The sequence below is a fragment of the Thunnus thynnus genome, chromosome 16, assembly GCF_963924715.1.
Source record: "Thunnus thynnus chromosome 16, fThuThy2.1, whole genome shotgun sequence".
Lineage (NCBI taxonomy): Eukaryota > Metazoa > Chordata > Actinopteri > Scombriformes > Scombridae > Thunnus > Thunnus thynnus.
The window spans coordinates 18,294,203-18,309,811 of NC_089532.1; the positions used below are offsets into that span (position 1 = coordinate 18,294,203).

At 40.6% G+C, this 15,609-nt stretch overlaps 1 protein-coding gene across 7 annotated transcripts in view; it reads left to right on the forward strand.

The window, feature by feature from the left end:
• Positions 1-15,609, forward strand: part of esrrb (estrogen-related receptor beta) — a 47,825-nt gene that overhangs the window by 1,040 nt on the left and 31,176 nt on the right. The window contains exons 1-2 of one of the 7 annotated variants that reach the window (XM_067613821.1): positions 2,465-2,961; positions 6,858-6,926. The exons of 1 other annotated variant lie outside the window; for it this stretch is intronic. In XM_067613821.1, coding sequence (XP_067469922.1) covers positions 2,912-2,961; positions 6,858-6,926 — 119 coding nt within the window. In that variant the 5' untranslated portion in view covers positions 2,465-2,911. Of the gene's footprint in view, positions 1-1,015; positions 1,134-2,464; positions 2,962-6,857; positions 6,927-15,609 lie in introns of those variants that run through there. 5 more of the 7 variants (XM_067613822.1, XM_067613824.1, XM_067613828.1 and 2 more) reach the window with 5 other exon arrangements.

A 15,609-nucleotide genomic window follows, 5' to 3' on the forward strand; every position in this document is an offset into this window, starting at 1 on the left:
AAAAGCAACACAAATCTTAAATTAAAAAAAAAAAAGTTATAACATCAGCAACAGATTAGATAATCAACACTGTTCTTCTCCTGGTTGTAATACTGCACTAACTTTGTCATGCCACGTGTGATCGAGTGTTTGCCTAGTGCAGCTCTATTCTTTACTTGTATCAGATCCCTTCCTGTCAAATCAGCTGTCACACGGTGTGATTTTTTTCATAACAGAGCTGATAAGAAGCAACGATAGCAGCAGTAGCAGCAGCAGCAGGGATTTCATAGCTCACACTGCGTGACAAAAGTCTGTATGGTGTCAGTCGAAAAGCCTTGGGAGGCCAAAGTGAAATATGCAGAAATGTGATTTATCAAACGGAGGCAGTCATCAGTACACAGGTTAGATACCAGGATAAGAGCGGAGTCTGTCATGAGAGAGTACCACCTCTTGTGAGTCTCTATTGGTTGTAACCAGGTCTCTTGACTTAAACCATGCAGGATCCACTGTTACTACTACTAGACTGTGTGTTGTGTTTGTTTTTGCACAGTGATTTGACTCATAATAAGGGATTTTTTGACAGTTTGGCTGAATTATTCTTCTAGTGTATTTGTTACAGCTTGAATATATTGCAAAATTTAAATATGAAATGATGCTACAATTCTAATCACTAATATGATAAAAAAAAATTAGTGGGACATTTAGTAGGATTTAATGTTACAATGCACTTTGTGTTTTGTTTGAGCTTTACAGATGTGTGTTATTTTTTCTTCATCCCCATATTTAGTGCAGTGTCTTATTAAAGTCTGAGAACTGTGTTTGATAGTGATTTTACTCCTCTTTAAAGAATTAAAGTGACAGGTGTTTGATTTGGCATCAATCTTAATTGGATTTCATTTATTTAGTCATTTGTTTTTGTCACAAAAAAGAGACCAGATGCTGTGTAATCTGTGCCACTGTGGAGGCACTATTGCTGCACATCAATAGGCCTGTGATGATCAATAGGGATTGCGTGATGTTTTTGCATTGATTATAGAAACGTGAGCCGATGAATGGAACTGGATTCCTCTCCGGGGGTTATACTGTTCCTGTTCAGCAGAGAAAACCAGAGAGCAGCAGAGCGACCCAACACACCTTTTTGCATGAATCTGCTGGTACATCTTGACTCCTCCTCACTCACTCTTTATTTTTTTTTACTTTGGCTGAAGTAGCTGAAGACCGTTGTGAGGCACCTTGTGAGTTATTTTGCTCAAGTAGAATTTCAGAGAAGTGGGCAAGCTGCTGTTTCTTTCTGCTTGACTCAGCCAAGTGTCGGCCATTGTCGGACCGCTCATTTCTCCAATAAGATGCCATGGTAAGCTCTGTTCTTATAATGTGGCGATACAGTAACATGGAGACCCTCACTGACTGTGAAATGGTATCTGCATTCTCGGCATTCTTACTGAGCTTGATCAACAGTGAAACACAGGCGGTTCTAAAGCTGGGGTTAGAGAAGACAGAGCTGGATTTTCCGCTGCTTTAGAAGCTGATGGGCTTCCAGAATATGAGTTATGGCTTGAGATCATCTCTCACAGGTGGTGAAAGGCTCACAATGGTCTCTCACATGTAACACCCGCAAATGGAGCTAGCGACACAGCTCAATAAATACATTTACTGTCCTTAGTGGTTTGAAAGCTATTGCTTTTCGAAAGTGAAGTGCTACAGATGCACTCGACTGCTTGGTGTAGCTTCTATAGTGCGGCTTAGGATGGTGTCAGACTTTATTATGTGCTATATAACAGTACAGGTGACATTTTGATATCTTAAAAATGCATATGGTAGATTACAGTAAGTTTTTTCATCATCATTGTAAAGTTTTGAGATGTCAGCTGCTTGGTAAAGTTCTGTGTTGTTGTGTGAAGTAATATTGCTTTGGCTTTGTTTGATATCAGTGCGATGTACATTAATGCATGCATAAAAGGCTTTTCTCTACAAATTCATAAAATGTAAATTACAAAATTTAAAGATAATTTGCTTTTATCAATAAATATATATTGCATTTTCTACAAGTCAATACAGTTAAACAAGCTATTTTAAATTAATTCACAAATGCTAACTGCATACACTGATACTGACAATCCCATACTTGTATTTATCATCTTCATATATGCTTGAATTTGGGTTTTTTTGGCATCCAAAGTTTTTATTTAATTGAGATGGAAACTTTGACTGTTCTCATAGTTGAATCTCTGTTGTTCATGTGATAGGTTGTTTTGTCTGTGTGCGTGTGAGCCATGTGTGTTGTATCTGTGCATGGCAGTGTGTGTGAGCGAGCGTTTGGATCCCTCCTCCCTGGTGCTCCGCCGGCCCCTCTGTCGCTTTAAGTCCTGCCCCTCGGAGCCAGCCAACAGCAGCTGTTCCATATTCATCAAGCCCTTGAGTCTTAAAGAGCCCTATCCTGCCCATGGAAAGAGTCATTCCTCTCGCTCGCGCTCTCATGCTCTCTCCATCTTAGCGCTCATCCCGCTGCTGCCTGCGCTTCTCTCTCTCTCTCTCTCTCTCTCTCTCTCTCACCCCCCTTTACCTCTCTGTCTATCTGTCCCTCCCCCCTTCACTCTGCCTCTCTCACTCTCTCTCTCTCTCTCTCTCTCTCTGTCATACGCACACACACTCACTTACATACACTCAGACACACATTCTTACTCTCTCTCTCCGACACATACATACATAAACACACACACACATACACAACACACATGCTCACACACACGCGCGCGCCCACTCAATCCATCAGAGTCCAACATACCTGTGCAGGCTGGGGGAAGCGGTGCTGGAGGGGCTTTTTCGGCAGTGTTGTCTCTGAGGGTGCTGTGCTATCATTTGGGGAAGAAGCGGGTCTCAATTGTTTTCTCTTTCCTCTTCCTCTCATTCCTGGAATGCTAAAACTGGACTGATGGACATTTCAGAACTTTGTCTTCCAGACCCTCTCAGCTATCATAACCAGTAGGTGCACCTCCTTTCTTTCTTTCCTTCTTTGCACTTTTTCCTTTTAACCCGTCTGTCATGATGTAGTTTTATTTCTTCGTTGTTTTTCATTTTTCTCAATTTTTTTTTTATCCTTGTCTGCTCTTTAAACTGTCCCTACTGTTGTTTGTTTGTTTTTTTTTTCCTTTCACAATCATCCTTTCTAGTCTAGTCTAGGCACTGAACTTTTTCCTGTTTTAGCAGTGATGTACTTTTCCTGGCTTCTCTCTTCATCTACCCTCTCATACCTACTCACACTCTTAAACATGCACTTTCTCTTGTTCATTGTTTTAAGGGGTTTTAGATAATGCAGGACTTGACAGTATAGAGCAACAGGGCAGGTGGAGCTGTGTATGTGTGTGCATGTGTGTGTAGATTTATTGTGTGAGCACATCATGTATGCCAGTCTTTATAAATTTCATTCAGAGCATGACTGATTGATTTAGCTTGCCCCACTGCAAAGTGCGTATTTTTTTCCTTAAGAATTCGTCGTACCTGGCCAGTTGGGTTAGGAGGTTGTTTGCTGACGTCTTTGTTCTTATATCGGGCCGCCCAGGGAGAATGAGAATAATATTTTAATGAGTTAAGATTAACGTGGAATCCATAGAATTGGAAAGGGATAAATGACACACTGTAATATCTGTAGCCAGAGAAAGACGGATGAAAGGACCCTGTAACCTCAGCGAGCTGGCAGGTCTGTCCCAGCCAGCGGCACGCGAGGAAAGCTGCTGTCTCAAAAGCTCCTGGCTGCTGGGACAGTCAGGGCTTACAGCTCCTACCTGATAAAACTTTATAAATCCATCCATAACTTACATTTGATGCAAAATAAATAAAAGTAAATAAAAATAAATATTTATTTGTTGTTTTATTTTTAGTAGAAAAAAACAAAACATTGTCGTACAATATTAATGTATATTTACCTCAACACGTCACCGATTATGTGTGAGAAACAGTATCAAAAACATTTCGATTGTGTAAAGCTTTGTTTCAAGTGGGAGATTATTTTTTACATCAGTTGTTAATATTTTAAAAAGATGAGATTTATAGATAGTATTTATGAAAAAGTGATGATTGGTAAAAGACAAATCAGACATTTGAAAACATTTCAGTTCCCTGATACAATCTGACAATTTACATTTTTTGTCTGGAAAATTTGCCCAATTTGTCTGTTCTTGCAGGTTAACTTCTTATGTACTGAACATTATTTATTGGTATCATAATTAAGCAGATTATTCAATTTTTTAAATTTATTACATTTAATAGCAGTACAGTCACTGAAAATCCCTAACAGAAAATAATTCAGTGTAAAGTAGAAGAGCTGAATTCTGTCAGTGTGTGTTGCTTTATTTCACTCATTTCTACACAGATATAATTTACTTTGTGCTTTAATCACTGCAAATTCAAAAAGTTATCATAGCAAACATATTAATATATTAGACATGTGTGATGATGGATTTTACAATTCACTTCTCCCTCAGATACACATTAATAAAAAATGACACAAGCAGCAGTAACTGAGCAGTGACAGAGTGAGTATTTCTGAAACACATCAGGTGTTCAAGTGTATTTATATTTTTCACTGTGCTCTGAATTAAAGTGTTTCCCTAATTTAAAGGCAACACTACTGTTATTAATATTTAGTTTCCCAGCAGTTCCTCACTCCACACCACTGTTTATACATTTAAAATATATGTATATATATGATTATCCTTAAGTTTTAGGAGGCATTGAGCTTTTTCATTTTTAATTATTTACCCTACAAATGCAGTTTCCAACAAATATTAAATCATATTCATTGCAAGGAGAAACATTATTAAACATTAACACATTTGACATTTTCATTTATGTTGCAAATCATTTGTTCATAATGTGTTTTTACTTTCAGTCGATTTTATTTTACTTTTCCCTTTATCTGTCAAAATTCAAAGCAAATGTATTTATTATTTATTTCTACACTACATATTCTAATAGTCACCAGTCAATTTATCAAATGTGAAATAACAGATTCTCAAATTTGTACATGCAAAAACTTTTCAGTAATATAGTGCAATAGATTTTTATGGTTCTTAATTTGTTAGTTTCTGTTTCCAAAAAGTTAAAGTTACATATTAAGACATATTATTAGAGCTTTAGTGATGGTGTGCACTGATTTGGAATTAGTATAAAAGAAAATACAGATGAATATTTAATGATGCTCTACACAACATAGACATTACAGTTTGTGTGTCCCATGTTCATAATATTGGATTAATATGTAGGTATTTAATTTTTTAAAAGAGCTTTTGTGAAAGTAGAATTGACTTTTTCGAGTGTTTTCGAGTTATGAACAGGTGTGTGGTGTATAAATAACTTTAGTGACTTACTGAAGATATGTTAAGAAGTAAATCCAGTAAAATGTGTATGTGATAATAGTTTTTTTTCTAACTCCTAAACTAAAAATCTGTCTGAAATAATTACAGTAATTTAGCTTTTTTTTTCCTGATTTCACATCTGCTATTTATGTGTGGAATCAGTCCAGCATTGCAGTGTGCTGTTAATTTTGGTTCAGTAGTAGCTCTCTTCTGCTAATTGTACAGCGGTATTTGCAGCTCCTCACTGTGGGCTGAATGTCGCCGTGATGCTTGGATGAGAGGATTAGTGGGACGTATGTGCTCCACGTAATTAGCACAGCACTGTTGTGGAATCACTGTAGTATACACTCTGTAGATTGACCCGAGGGCATCGCCACTGCCTGAGAATTAGATTTAAACTGAGTTTTGTCCTCTGAGTGGAGAGACACACTCTGCCTGTCTCTGCAGACTGGCATTGTTTTGTAATATGAGTACGTTGAAGTTATTACAAAGTATTCTGATAACATAGATTTTACTGAAAGTTGCATTCTTCACTGTATGTATTTACTCAAAATGTTTTTTTTCTTTGTCACTGATATGTGGCTCATCACAGTTGACCTGTTATTTGCTTTTGCTTGACTTGTTTAAGTCTAAATATCTATTGTCTCATGCAGTGAGACAAACCATTTACTGTACTACTCTGACGGGCTTCTTGTTGATCTTGTATTGCACTGGCTGTTCGCGCCACTCAGAAGTCGGGGAAGGCTGAGCATAGTCAGTTTAAGTTCCTTTGTGCTTACTAGAAAACACGCGCAGCCTGAGCGGCAGTGAATTGAGATGTGACTTCTTTCTGGTCCTAAATGTTCCATCAACACCCTCGCTTTCCTTAAGCCCTGGCATAGCCACTGCGATAAACTAACTAGGCTATCCAATTTCCCGTCATGAAATGAGAGCTTTTTAATGTATTTTTTAGAGAAGCAGAAAGAGAGTTAGCACAATGATGAATTAGATTTCAATTTATTTGACTTTATTCCCAGCTTGCTGCATTAGAGCCTGCAACACCCATCTCTAGGAGTCCGTCCGCTTGATTCTTATTAGGTTTCAGAAAACAAGGCGAGGGAATTGCATTAGTGTATCTTAAGTTAAAAGCTCTTTGCTCTTTGACCAAGTGTTTCATTGTTATTGGGTTAATCAGATTTTTGCTGTCTTCATGGAGATGCTATCACAGGCTAGAGGCAGTGGTGGGTAACCAAAGCAGCCGTGCACAGACACTATCCAGATGGGATCAGCTTACGGTAATTTGGTTTCAGAATACATTACCAGAAGAGGCTCCTGGCCGAGAATGGCCACCCCGCTATGAGCCAGGAGCTGGTGGCCTCTGTAGTGTAGCTGCAGCGTCCAGCCAACCCACCTGTCCCATTCCCACACTCCTCCATGCCATGGGCCTTTAGGAGGTGGTGGGATGTGTGCCTCTGTAAAGAAAACCTAATGTTTTTAAATTCAATTTGTCACTCAATTCTAAATACTTCTTCCTTGTACCAACAGGGCTTTGTTGTCCAATTCATTAGAGAGATTCCTGAGTCCACTGGCCACGCTGGAGCCCTCTCATTTCTGGTATCTAGTATCATTACTTTCACTGTAAATATGTCACTCAGCTCGAGGTGAGCGGGGGGAGGGTGGAGCATGTTGTCCCTCTTCAGGCCAAATGGGGATGCAGAGTATATTAACACTCTCTGGATGTTCACTATTCTGTAGCTCCAGAGGTATTTGGGTTCATACTTGTTAGAGCTTAGCCTTGCTTTTAAGGAGCTGCCACATCAAACTCCTCATTCACATGTCTGCCCCATCCTTGGGTGATTTATTCCCCCAGATAATTAATTGGGAAAAACAGAGGAAAGGAAAGACAGAAAAGCATGCAATTTTGTTTTGATATTATTAGTCAATATTGACAACATTTTTCATTATAACATGCTGTCTCTTAAGACCCCATCTGATGTTTGGCCTTTACACCTCTCTCTGATTAGCTACGATGCCTCTTTGGCTATTTTACAACATCCACCCGCACAAAAACCACCAACCATCACCGCACGCGTCCCTCCTGATTTCTCGTCCATGGTAACCTTGGACACCTCCACCGCAGTGTGAGAATCTGTTTAAAAATAACCAGGTCCATTAGTCTAGAAGGATAATGCTAGCCTACGTGGGCTCTCATGCCCTTGTGGCAGCAGAGTGCTATCACTGACACGGTGCGTCAGCACTTCTTCCTGTTGCTCCAACATTGAAGGGCTCCTCTTAATTTACACACACATGCACGCATGCACGTACGCATACACACACTCACAAACACACACAGCCCCATCTAGAACACAGAAGTTCAGAAAAATAACTCAAAGAGCTGTTAACATAGTAACACACTTGACAAAATACTGCGGTAGGGTGGAAAATTTGTGACAAGAAAACATGAAACTGAAAACAGTAAAAGTAAAGTTTTCTCATTTTGCAATGTTTCATACTGTCGTACCCATGAGTATTTGTGTAAAATTTTCCCAAAAATTTGTGACAACTCTGCCACTTTTTGAACCACTTTGTCCTAAATGTAATGGAGGAGAGAATCTAGGTCCATTAATTCACACTTTGTTAAAAAAATGTGATGTAAGATGGGTAACTTTATGGGTGTTTATCAGTGAAGGCTATTGGTATTGAGCGGCCAGTTGTTTGAAGGTTATGTTTCGGAGCAGTAATTGAAATGCAAAATAACATTAGGATCGATGGTTAGCTTTGTTTATTTATGAAATCAATATTGAAACCGTCCGTCACAGTAGCAGCTCTGATTCCCACTGACAGCTTCACCAAGTCTTCTCTACATGGCCGGGGGTCCTTGCACCCATTACAGCTTTTAGACAAAGCACTTTTTTTCTCATCACTCTTTGGAAAGCTGTGATAAAATGTTTCAGGCTCATATATCCAAACACACAGTCCATAGTTTGAAGGAAAACTGTGTGGCATAGCATCATGAAATGTTGAAACTGTTAAATTAAAAAGACTGATGCAACGTGCACACATAGCAGTGTTATGGGTGTGTCTTCGAGAGAGAGTACTACTATCACTCATCCCCGATTTGCCCAAGGGAAGTAGATGTGACCAATAACCAGCCATTAACATGGCAGTGTGTGCATAAAGCCAGCCACCATAGGCCTAGTTTCACTGTGGTGAACAGGAATTTCTATTGACGTATTTGTGTCTCTTGACCCATGTCAAATATGCATTGCCATTATTACAGAAGTAACAGAAATGTTGCATTTCAAGTAACAGAAACACTAAAAACACTGCACACTACCTGTCTGAAAAATATGACATAATTAACAAATGTTTGGCAATAAGAAAATATATTCAATAAATAATGCTACATCATTTAAAGGACCAGTGTGTAGAATGTAGTGGCATCTAGCGGTGAGGTTGCAGATTGCAACCAAATGAATACCCCCCTGCCCCTCCCCTTCCAAGTGTGTAGGAGAACCTATGGTGGCTGCAAAAGCGCAAAAGACCCTCTCTAGAGCCAGTTATTGGTTTGTCTGTTCTGGGCTACTGTAGAAACATGGCGGTGCAACATGGCGGGTTCCGTGGCAGAGAACCCGCTCCCTGTGTAGATATAAAGGGTTCATTCTAAGGTAATGAAAACACGATTCTTATTTTATGGTGATTATACACTAATTAAAGCATGCTTATGAATATTATATTCCATTTCTGCCAAGTCCGTTCCGCTAAATGCCACTAAATTCTACACACTGCACCTTTAAATGTTCTAGCTAATGCACACAGAATTGGAAGTGCTCTGCAATGCAAGAACTTATATAATATTTAATATTATTTTAACTTTTTAGCCTGGTCTAGATAGCCCATTATTTAACTGCTTTCTGTAGGATGACGTTGCAGCAGTTTTAATCAGCCATGTTGTTCTGACTTGTGTCCAGACCTCTTAATATCTGTTCAGCAATTTAAATAGTAAAAGTGAAATCAAATATAGTGTAATGATCACTCATTTGGGGTTACCTTTGTTTTTCTCATGTCTTATAAAAACTTAATTGCATATCTTTTTCACAACTTTACTCTTGTAATACAGTCATTTCATCTGATAACTGACAGATTTGTTAGTGTGTCTCTGCTTCTTGGCGTGCGTTGCTTGCTTGCTTGCTTGTCTGCCTTCAAATTATACGACTGTGTGCTTCTGTGTGTATTTGCTTGTTGGTCACAAAACACGTTCGCGTTAAAATGCTCCTTATGAGACCACCCCTACAGCGCTAAGTGCAATCGAATGAATACATTGAGTGGCTGGTTGTTGAACCTGCCACTTGGAGAGTCCCTCCCTCCCAGTACGTCCAGTGACACCAGACATGGTGCACGCTGAAATGTATGTTTAGATTGCCCCCTGAAGGAGACACATTAATTCAGGAAATATCCCCAAAGTTTAATTATTCCTGAATGGTGTGGTGGTGGACACTACCATATAAATCAGTTAAGCCCACCCGCCTTTTTATTACCAGCACTATTTATGGGAAATGTGTGGCAGCTGGTAGAGATGAGCCTGTAAAAAGCTAGAGGCTATTGCTATGACTGTCTGCCACTGTGGCAGACAGTCATAGCAATGGTGTTTTGAGCAACATCAATTCATTTTGGAGGTATTTAAATTGTGTGCTACAAAAATTTTAAATGTGAGAAATTCAGTTAAATTTTTAAGATGATTAGCAGGCTGTATTATGCTTGTTATTTTAATCTTACCTATGTGCCATGATTACACACAAACATTGAGCCTGTACAAACATTTACACACCTGATTGTGTTTAAATTATCGTGGACATCTGATAAACCTGCTAATTTTGGCCTGTTAATTTTGCCTTGTATATTTGTGTATGTGTGCGTGTGCTTGCATGTGTGTTTGTCTGTTTGTATTTGGCTCTTCTTCTGATGAAGAGGATAATTTATGGTGGAGGCAGGACAGGCTCTTTGTTTTAAGCAGGTAGAGTTCCCTCCTAAACAAGGACGGCCTATCAGAAGAAGATTAATGAAGTAATTTCATGCATGGCTCTATGCCTCCGTCCCCCTGTACGCACAGTCACTGTGTCTAAACCTGTGATTTACACTGGACTTTGTTAAATAGCCTTAACCCTTTATAATAATATTTCTTTCTGTTTGTGACACACACACACACACACACACACACACACACACACACACACACACACACACACACACACTCTGCAGAGAACACAACACAATCAGGAATACCCTTCACATTTCTGATGATATTAGTCAGTCTTTTGGATCTCTTTTCTCTTACGGTTTGTTCCAGGTCTTTAGACAGTGAACAGCAATGCATGACCTGCACTCATATTTTAAATATTTTTGCTCAAGTTTCCATCATTCATATTTTATAATCCCCCCCTCTTTATTTTATGTAAGGAACCCCACTGAGAGTACGTGAGAAGTGTGCTGTGATTGATATCTGCTGGCTTTCCACATAATTTATTGCAGTTAAACAAAACCTGACTTTAAAAAGGTTTTTGTAGCATAAAACAGATTTTTTTATGACTTTTTCCTACAATATTACGCTGGACAGGTCAGTTAATATTGGCAAGTTAGTCTTTGAATCTTTTCATCTGGCTTTATTGATCGATAGATATTTACAGTAGCCTGTCTAAAGTATTACACATAAATGTATTCAAGGAAAATCACACTTTTTAAGCAGGGCAGGGTAACTTGTGAAGTGATATTGTCATTATATGTCAATGATAGTATCATGATATGAGACATAATGTGATAATTTTCAAAAAGCAGGGACCAAACATAGGCTGTATTTATTTGTATTTATTAGAGTTTTATAGACAAACAAGATTAAACACTATGTAACTTGTGTCTTTTTAGCGCCATAAAGTGCCATAAAGCACAACTGTTTTAAAGTTGAAGCATGTGTAGAAAAGAAAGGATCTTCCAGTATTGTAAGAGAATATATTTGCACCAGCACATCAGTAATATATCACACAACAGTGGATTGTTTCTGATGTCAGTAACTACACCAGTTTCCTTGTGACTAGCTTTGGTAGAGACTTTTAATACACAAAACACTGATAGTCAGAAACAGTTTTTAAGGGTCGTTTTTGCCAGTAGTGGACTATAAGTACTTTTTCTAGTTATGATGAGCCATTGTAAATTCGTGTTGTTAAATTATACCATGACCATACCTCATAATGGATGTAATGGAAACTAATCTTTTCTAATGAAAAGGCAGAATTAGAAATTTGATCCCAAATGTACGGCACGGCGGAGTAGTCTTATCACTGAACTTCTTTTTTACATACAGTATGATGAGCTGTCCAATTCTGCAGGGAGCTTCCCCACTGGGTCTGCATACAAGATTGTTAACTCTTTGCTCTCTAGAATGGGAAGTTTAGACAATCGAACACACTCTCACATCCCCCCACTGACAGTAGCTCTATCACAAGCCATTTGCCTCCCTCAACATTCTGAACTCAGCCCCTTATAAGAACTAGATCTGCCCAGTGCGGCCCAGACAGTTTACGTCAGACAAACAGCAGCGCCTGTATCACAAGAGGCCCTCTCTTTCCTGCCAGCAGCATCTCCAGAACAGGAAGGAGCGGGAGGGGGGGATCAATAGATGTGATCTGCTTTTTGGCCAGCGCTATCTTGTGGTGCCGCTGGAGCATGGGGCTCATGTTGTCGTAGTGGAGTGAGCTCATGGCTTTATAAAGACTACAGTGACATCGCTGTGGAGCAGCTAAATATAATCCTCTGCTGGAGACTGAAAAACTTAATTGCATAGGCCACAGAGCAGCATGGTCCCCCCAGTGGTAACCGTGCACTAGCCCCTAGCCTACAGACTATTGATCCGGGGCCCTTGCTCTCCATCGGTACGACAAACACCTCTCTCTCTCTCTGTCTCTTCTCTCTCTTCCACTCATGTATCGCTTTCTTTGTCTTTCCCTTTTTTCCTGTTTTTCTGTCTCCTCGACTTCCCTTTTGTTTGCCTCCGTAGATTTGCACATCATAAATCTCTGTCAGCTTCTCGTGAGTGTCTGGCATATCCGTTAATAAAGAGGCCCCTCCCCTCCCTTCAGGTCCACCCCCTCTGCTCTCTCCTCTCTCTGCCAGAGCAGGACTAATGAATGAGAAACTCCAAAATTAGGGGCCTCTCCCTCATAGATTAGAATGGGTCCCTATGGAGTGCCGGGCTTGCCTCCAACCAAACCACAGCCATCAACCCCCCTCCCTGCCATATTTCCATCTTTCATATTCTGTCTGCAACGCAAACACACACTCAGACTTATGAGCACATGAGCCCATGCAGCACTGGTACAGACACACACTCCTGCACATTGCCCCTAGAGTACTTTAGCCCCATATTCCCTTGATGGTCATTAACCTGGAACCAGTTAGACAGAGAGGCGTCCTCCATATTTCAGCTAAGTGTGTTTTGGAATCTCCATTCCCTTCCTTTCTCCCAAGGGCCACCCCAACCCCTCCTAGAGCCCCAGTCCTTTTTCATTTACATTTTCCCCTGCGAGAACACACACCGAGCACCCTTGGTGGCATACAAGCTTCTGTATGTATTTCAGGGACTTTAGTTGGGCCATAAAGATTTTCAGCACAGTCTCCGCTCTGCCAAAAATGAGTCCCAGGCTGTGTGTCGAAGCGGTAAAAGGTGGCAGTGGCCCCTGGAGGAGAGGTCAGTGTGGCAGCTGCCAGTGGGTTCTGGCTGTGGCGGAGAGGCTGAGCTGGGCTGAGAGGAGGTCTGTCAGGAGCTAATTGAGTTCGTCCTACCCGCGCTGACTCTGGGGCCAGTGGCTTATCAGGCCACATCGCCTGGGGCCCTCCAGACAGATCTGCCCCTACTGGGGCATCTGATATCACCATCACCCTGCCTGCAGATGTCAACCCCCACCTCCACCACGCACCCTTTCCCATCCTTACTCAGTCTATTCAGGTAGCAGGGATGTGACACTCTGGGATGAGGTTAGTAAATGTTATAAAATGGTGTTTTTGGCATCTGGTGGCCTTGAGAGTGAAAAGGACATCAGGAATTTACTCACTGTTTGAGTTGAGCCTCTAGCACAGGTTTGTCCTGTATGCTTGTGATTTAAACATGAAACAGGAAAAGAGCTGTAGTCACCCAGAGAACAGCGGAGGACGTCAGGATCCTCCTGAAGTGAGCAGGAAGCTCACAGCAGGAATACTTACAAATTGGCTCAATTATATCCTGAATGTTCTGCGTTCTCACCACCGTGTCATCCAGTGTTCAGAGTTTCGCTTGCAGGCGAGGGAAGTGTTGAGACGTAGGGGAGAGTGCTCCTCAGTTCTCCTCTCAGAAGTCGAGGAACAGTGAGTGTGAGATGAGCTGCCAGATCATTAGGCCAGCTAATCCTGGTCACAGCAGCACCAGTGGAATGATATTAGGGATCTGAAATGCTGTTAGGAGGGCCAGGTGGAATCAGATTAAAACCAAACTGCGCAGTGTGCGTTTGCGGGCCCATAACCCACTACTCAGCATGAATTTTGATCGGTACAAAGGGAACAAAAGGAGGAGGAACAGAGAGAGAAAAAGAGAGAGGGAGAGATACTGTATCTTAGACAAGCTCTGCTCCTTTGGGCAGCCAGGCAGCAGAATTTGAAATGCTCTTACCTTGAGGAAGGAAATAAGACAGAACTATAGATTTTACAGCATCAAGTCTCAGTTAGTTCAGCAGACCCTTTCCTGTCAGCAATGTCTGTGTAGCACACAAGCTAATTAGCACCTGCCCCACATATTGAATTATTTATCAGGACTATTGCTGCTGTCAAACTATTTAATGTTCATAATTCATTTTCCCATACAATGGTATTTATAGATTTAAATTGGACCTGTCCCATTAGAGATTACGAATATTTATAGAAATGTTTTAGACTATTTGATTAATACGCCAGGTTCAAGTGGTTAGTATTCCCTCAGTATCATTAATCAATATATGCAGGCTTGTTAAAAACATAAGCATAGCAGTGGTATAATGTGTCATAGCCGAATGAGTTAAGGGGATTCTAGCCAGCACATTTATAATAAATGACCACATTGAGCTGGAGGGGAAACAGTTAAGACACTTATGCAATTATGCTAAGTGTCACCCTGAAGCTGGCCTTTGAACCAGGGTTAAGCTTACTCTGAATTTGTGAAATAAAAGCTAAATGGAGCCATCTTGTGCTCCTGCGTTTTAATATATAGCCTTTAATAAGCCAAGTGCAGGTGCCCTATCGCACAGGTGCACATATCCATCTGAAACAGAGAACATAAAGCAGATGAACACAGAGCCGTGCATTAATTTATGGGGATGCAATCTGCATTCATTATCAAGAGCGGCAAGTTCTATTTTAGAAAGGCATGAAATGGATTCGCTTTTTCAATTTCTGTCTGCAAGGACATTTAAGAGTACTAGCGGATAATTTTTAAAACAGCAAATCTAAATAACCTCCCACAATGCCACCACTAATATTAAAAGTTATTTCGCATTTTTTAACTTAAGAGTAACTGAAATACAAACTTTGATTTGGACAGCATTTTCTGTAAGAAAATGGTAGTTGTGTATAAGTTTTATATAGTGTAGGCTTTATATTACAAGAAGAATTCCAGGAGTCCTCAGCTAAAGGGCTTATTCCACAAGGTCAACGGTTTTAACAGGGGGCATTTTTTATTATTTATTTTAGCAGTTAACCTTTTTGTGAATTTCCAGAAGTGGTAGTCACCTGGAGCTCCGATGAATATACATGACAGCAGGGAGGGAAACCCGGGAATGAGATTTAATTTGACACGCTGACCCCCATCTCCACGGGCCCAGGAAGCCAGGGTGAGAAAATAAGGTTGACCCACTGACCCCTGGGCCTGAACCCCTCCGTCACCCACCCTCACAATTAAATCAGCCTCAGAGAACAAGAGGCAGTCCGGCCCACCGATAGGGGACAAAGCGGAGGCCTCTCGTTTCCTGTTTCCTCTGAAGCACTCTGAGACAGACAGCTATCGTCCAATCAGGCAGATAGAGCCCAGTGGGGAACATCCCCCTCTCCCAGTGCTGATGGTAAACTGACATGTCAAATATGTAAACATTACCATTAGTTGGCAATATGCTAATGGGACTAATGTGCTAAGGCACAACTTTGCTGCTGCCTAGCTGCCACTCACTAAGAATCCCTGTGTCTAAATTTGCATAAGCCATGCAAGGCTCAATTTTGTTAATGCAGGCAAGTGCAGGTGACCTTTCAC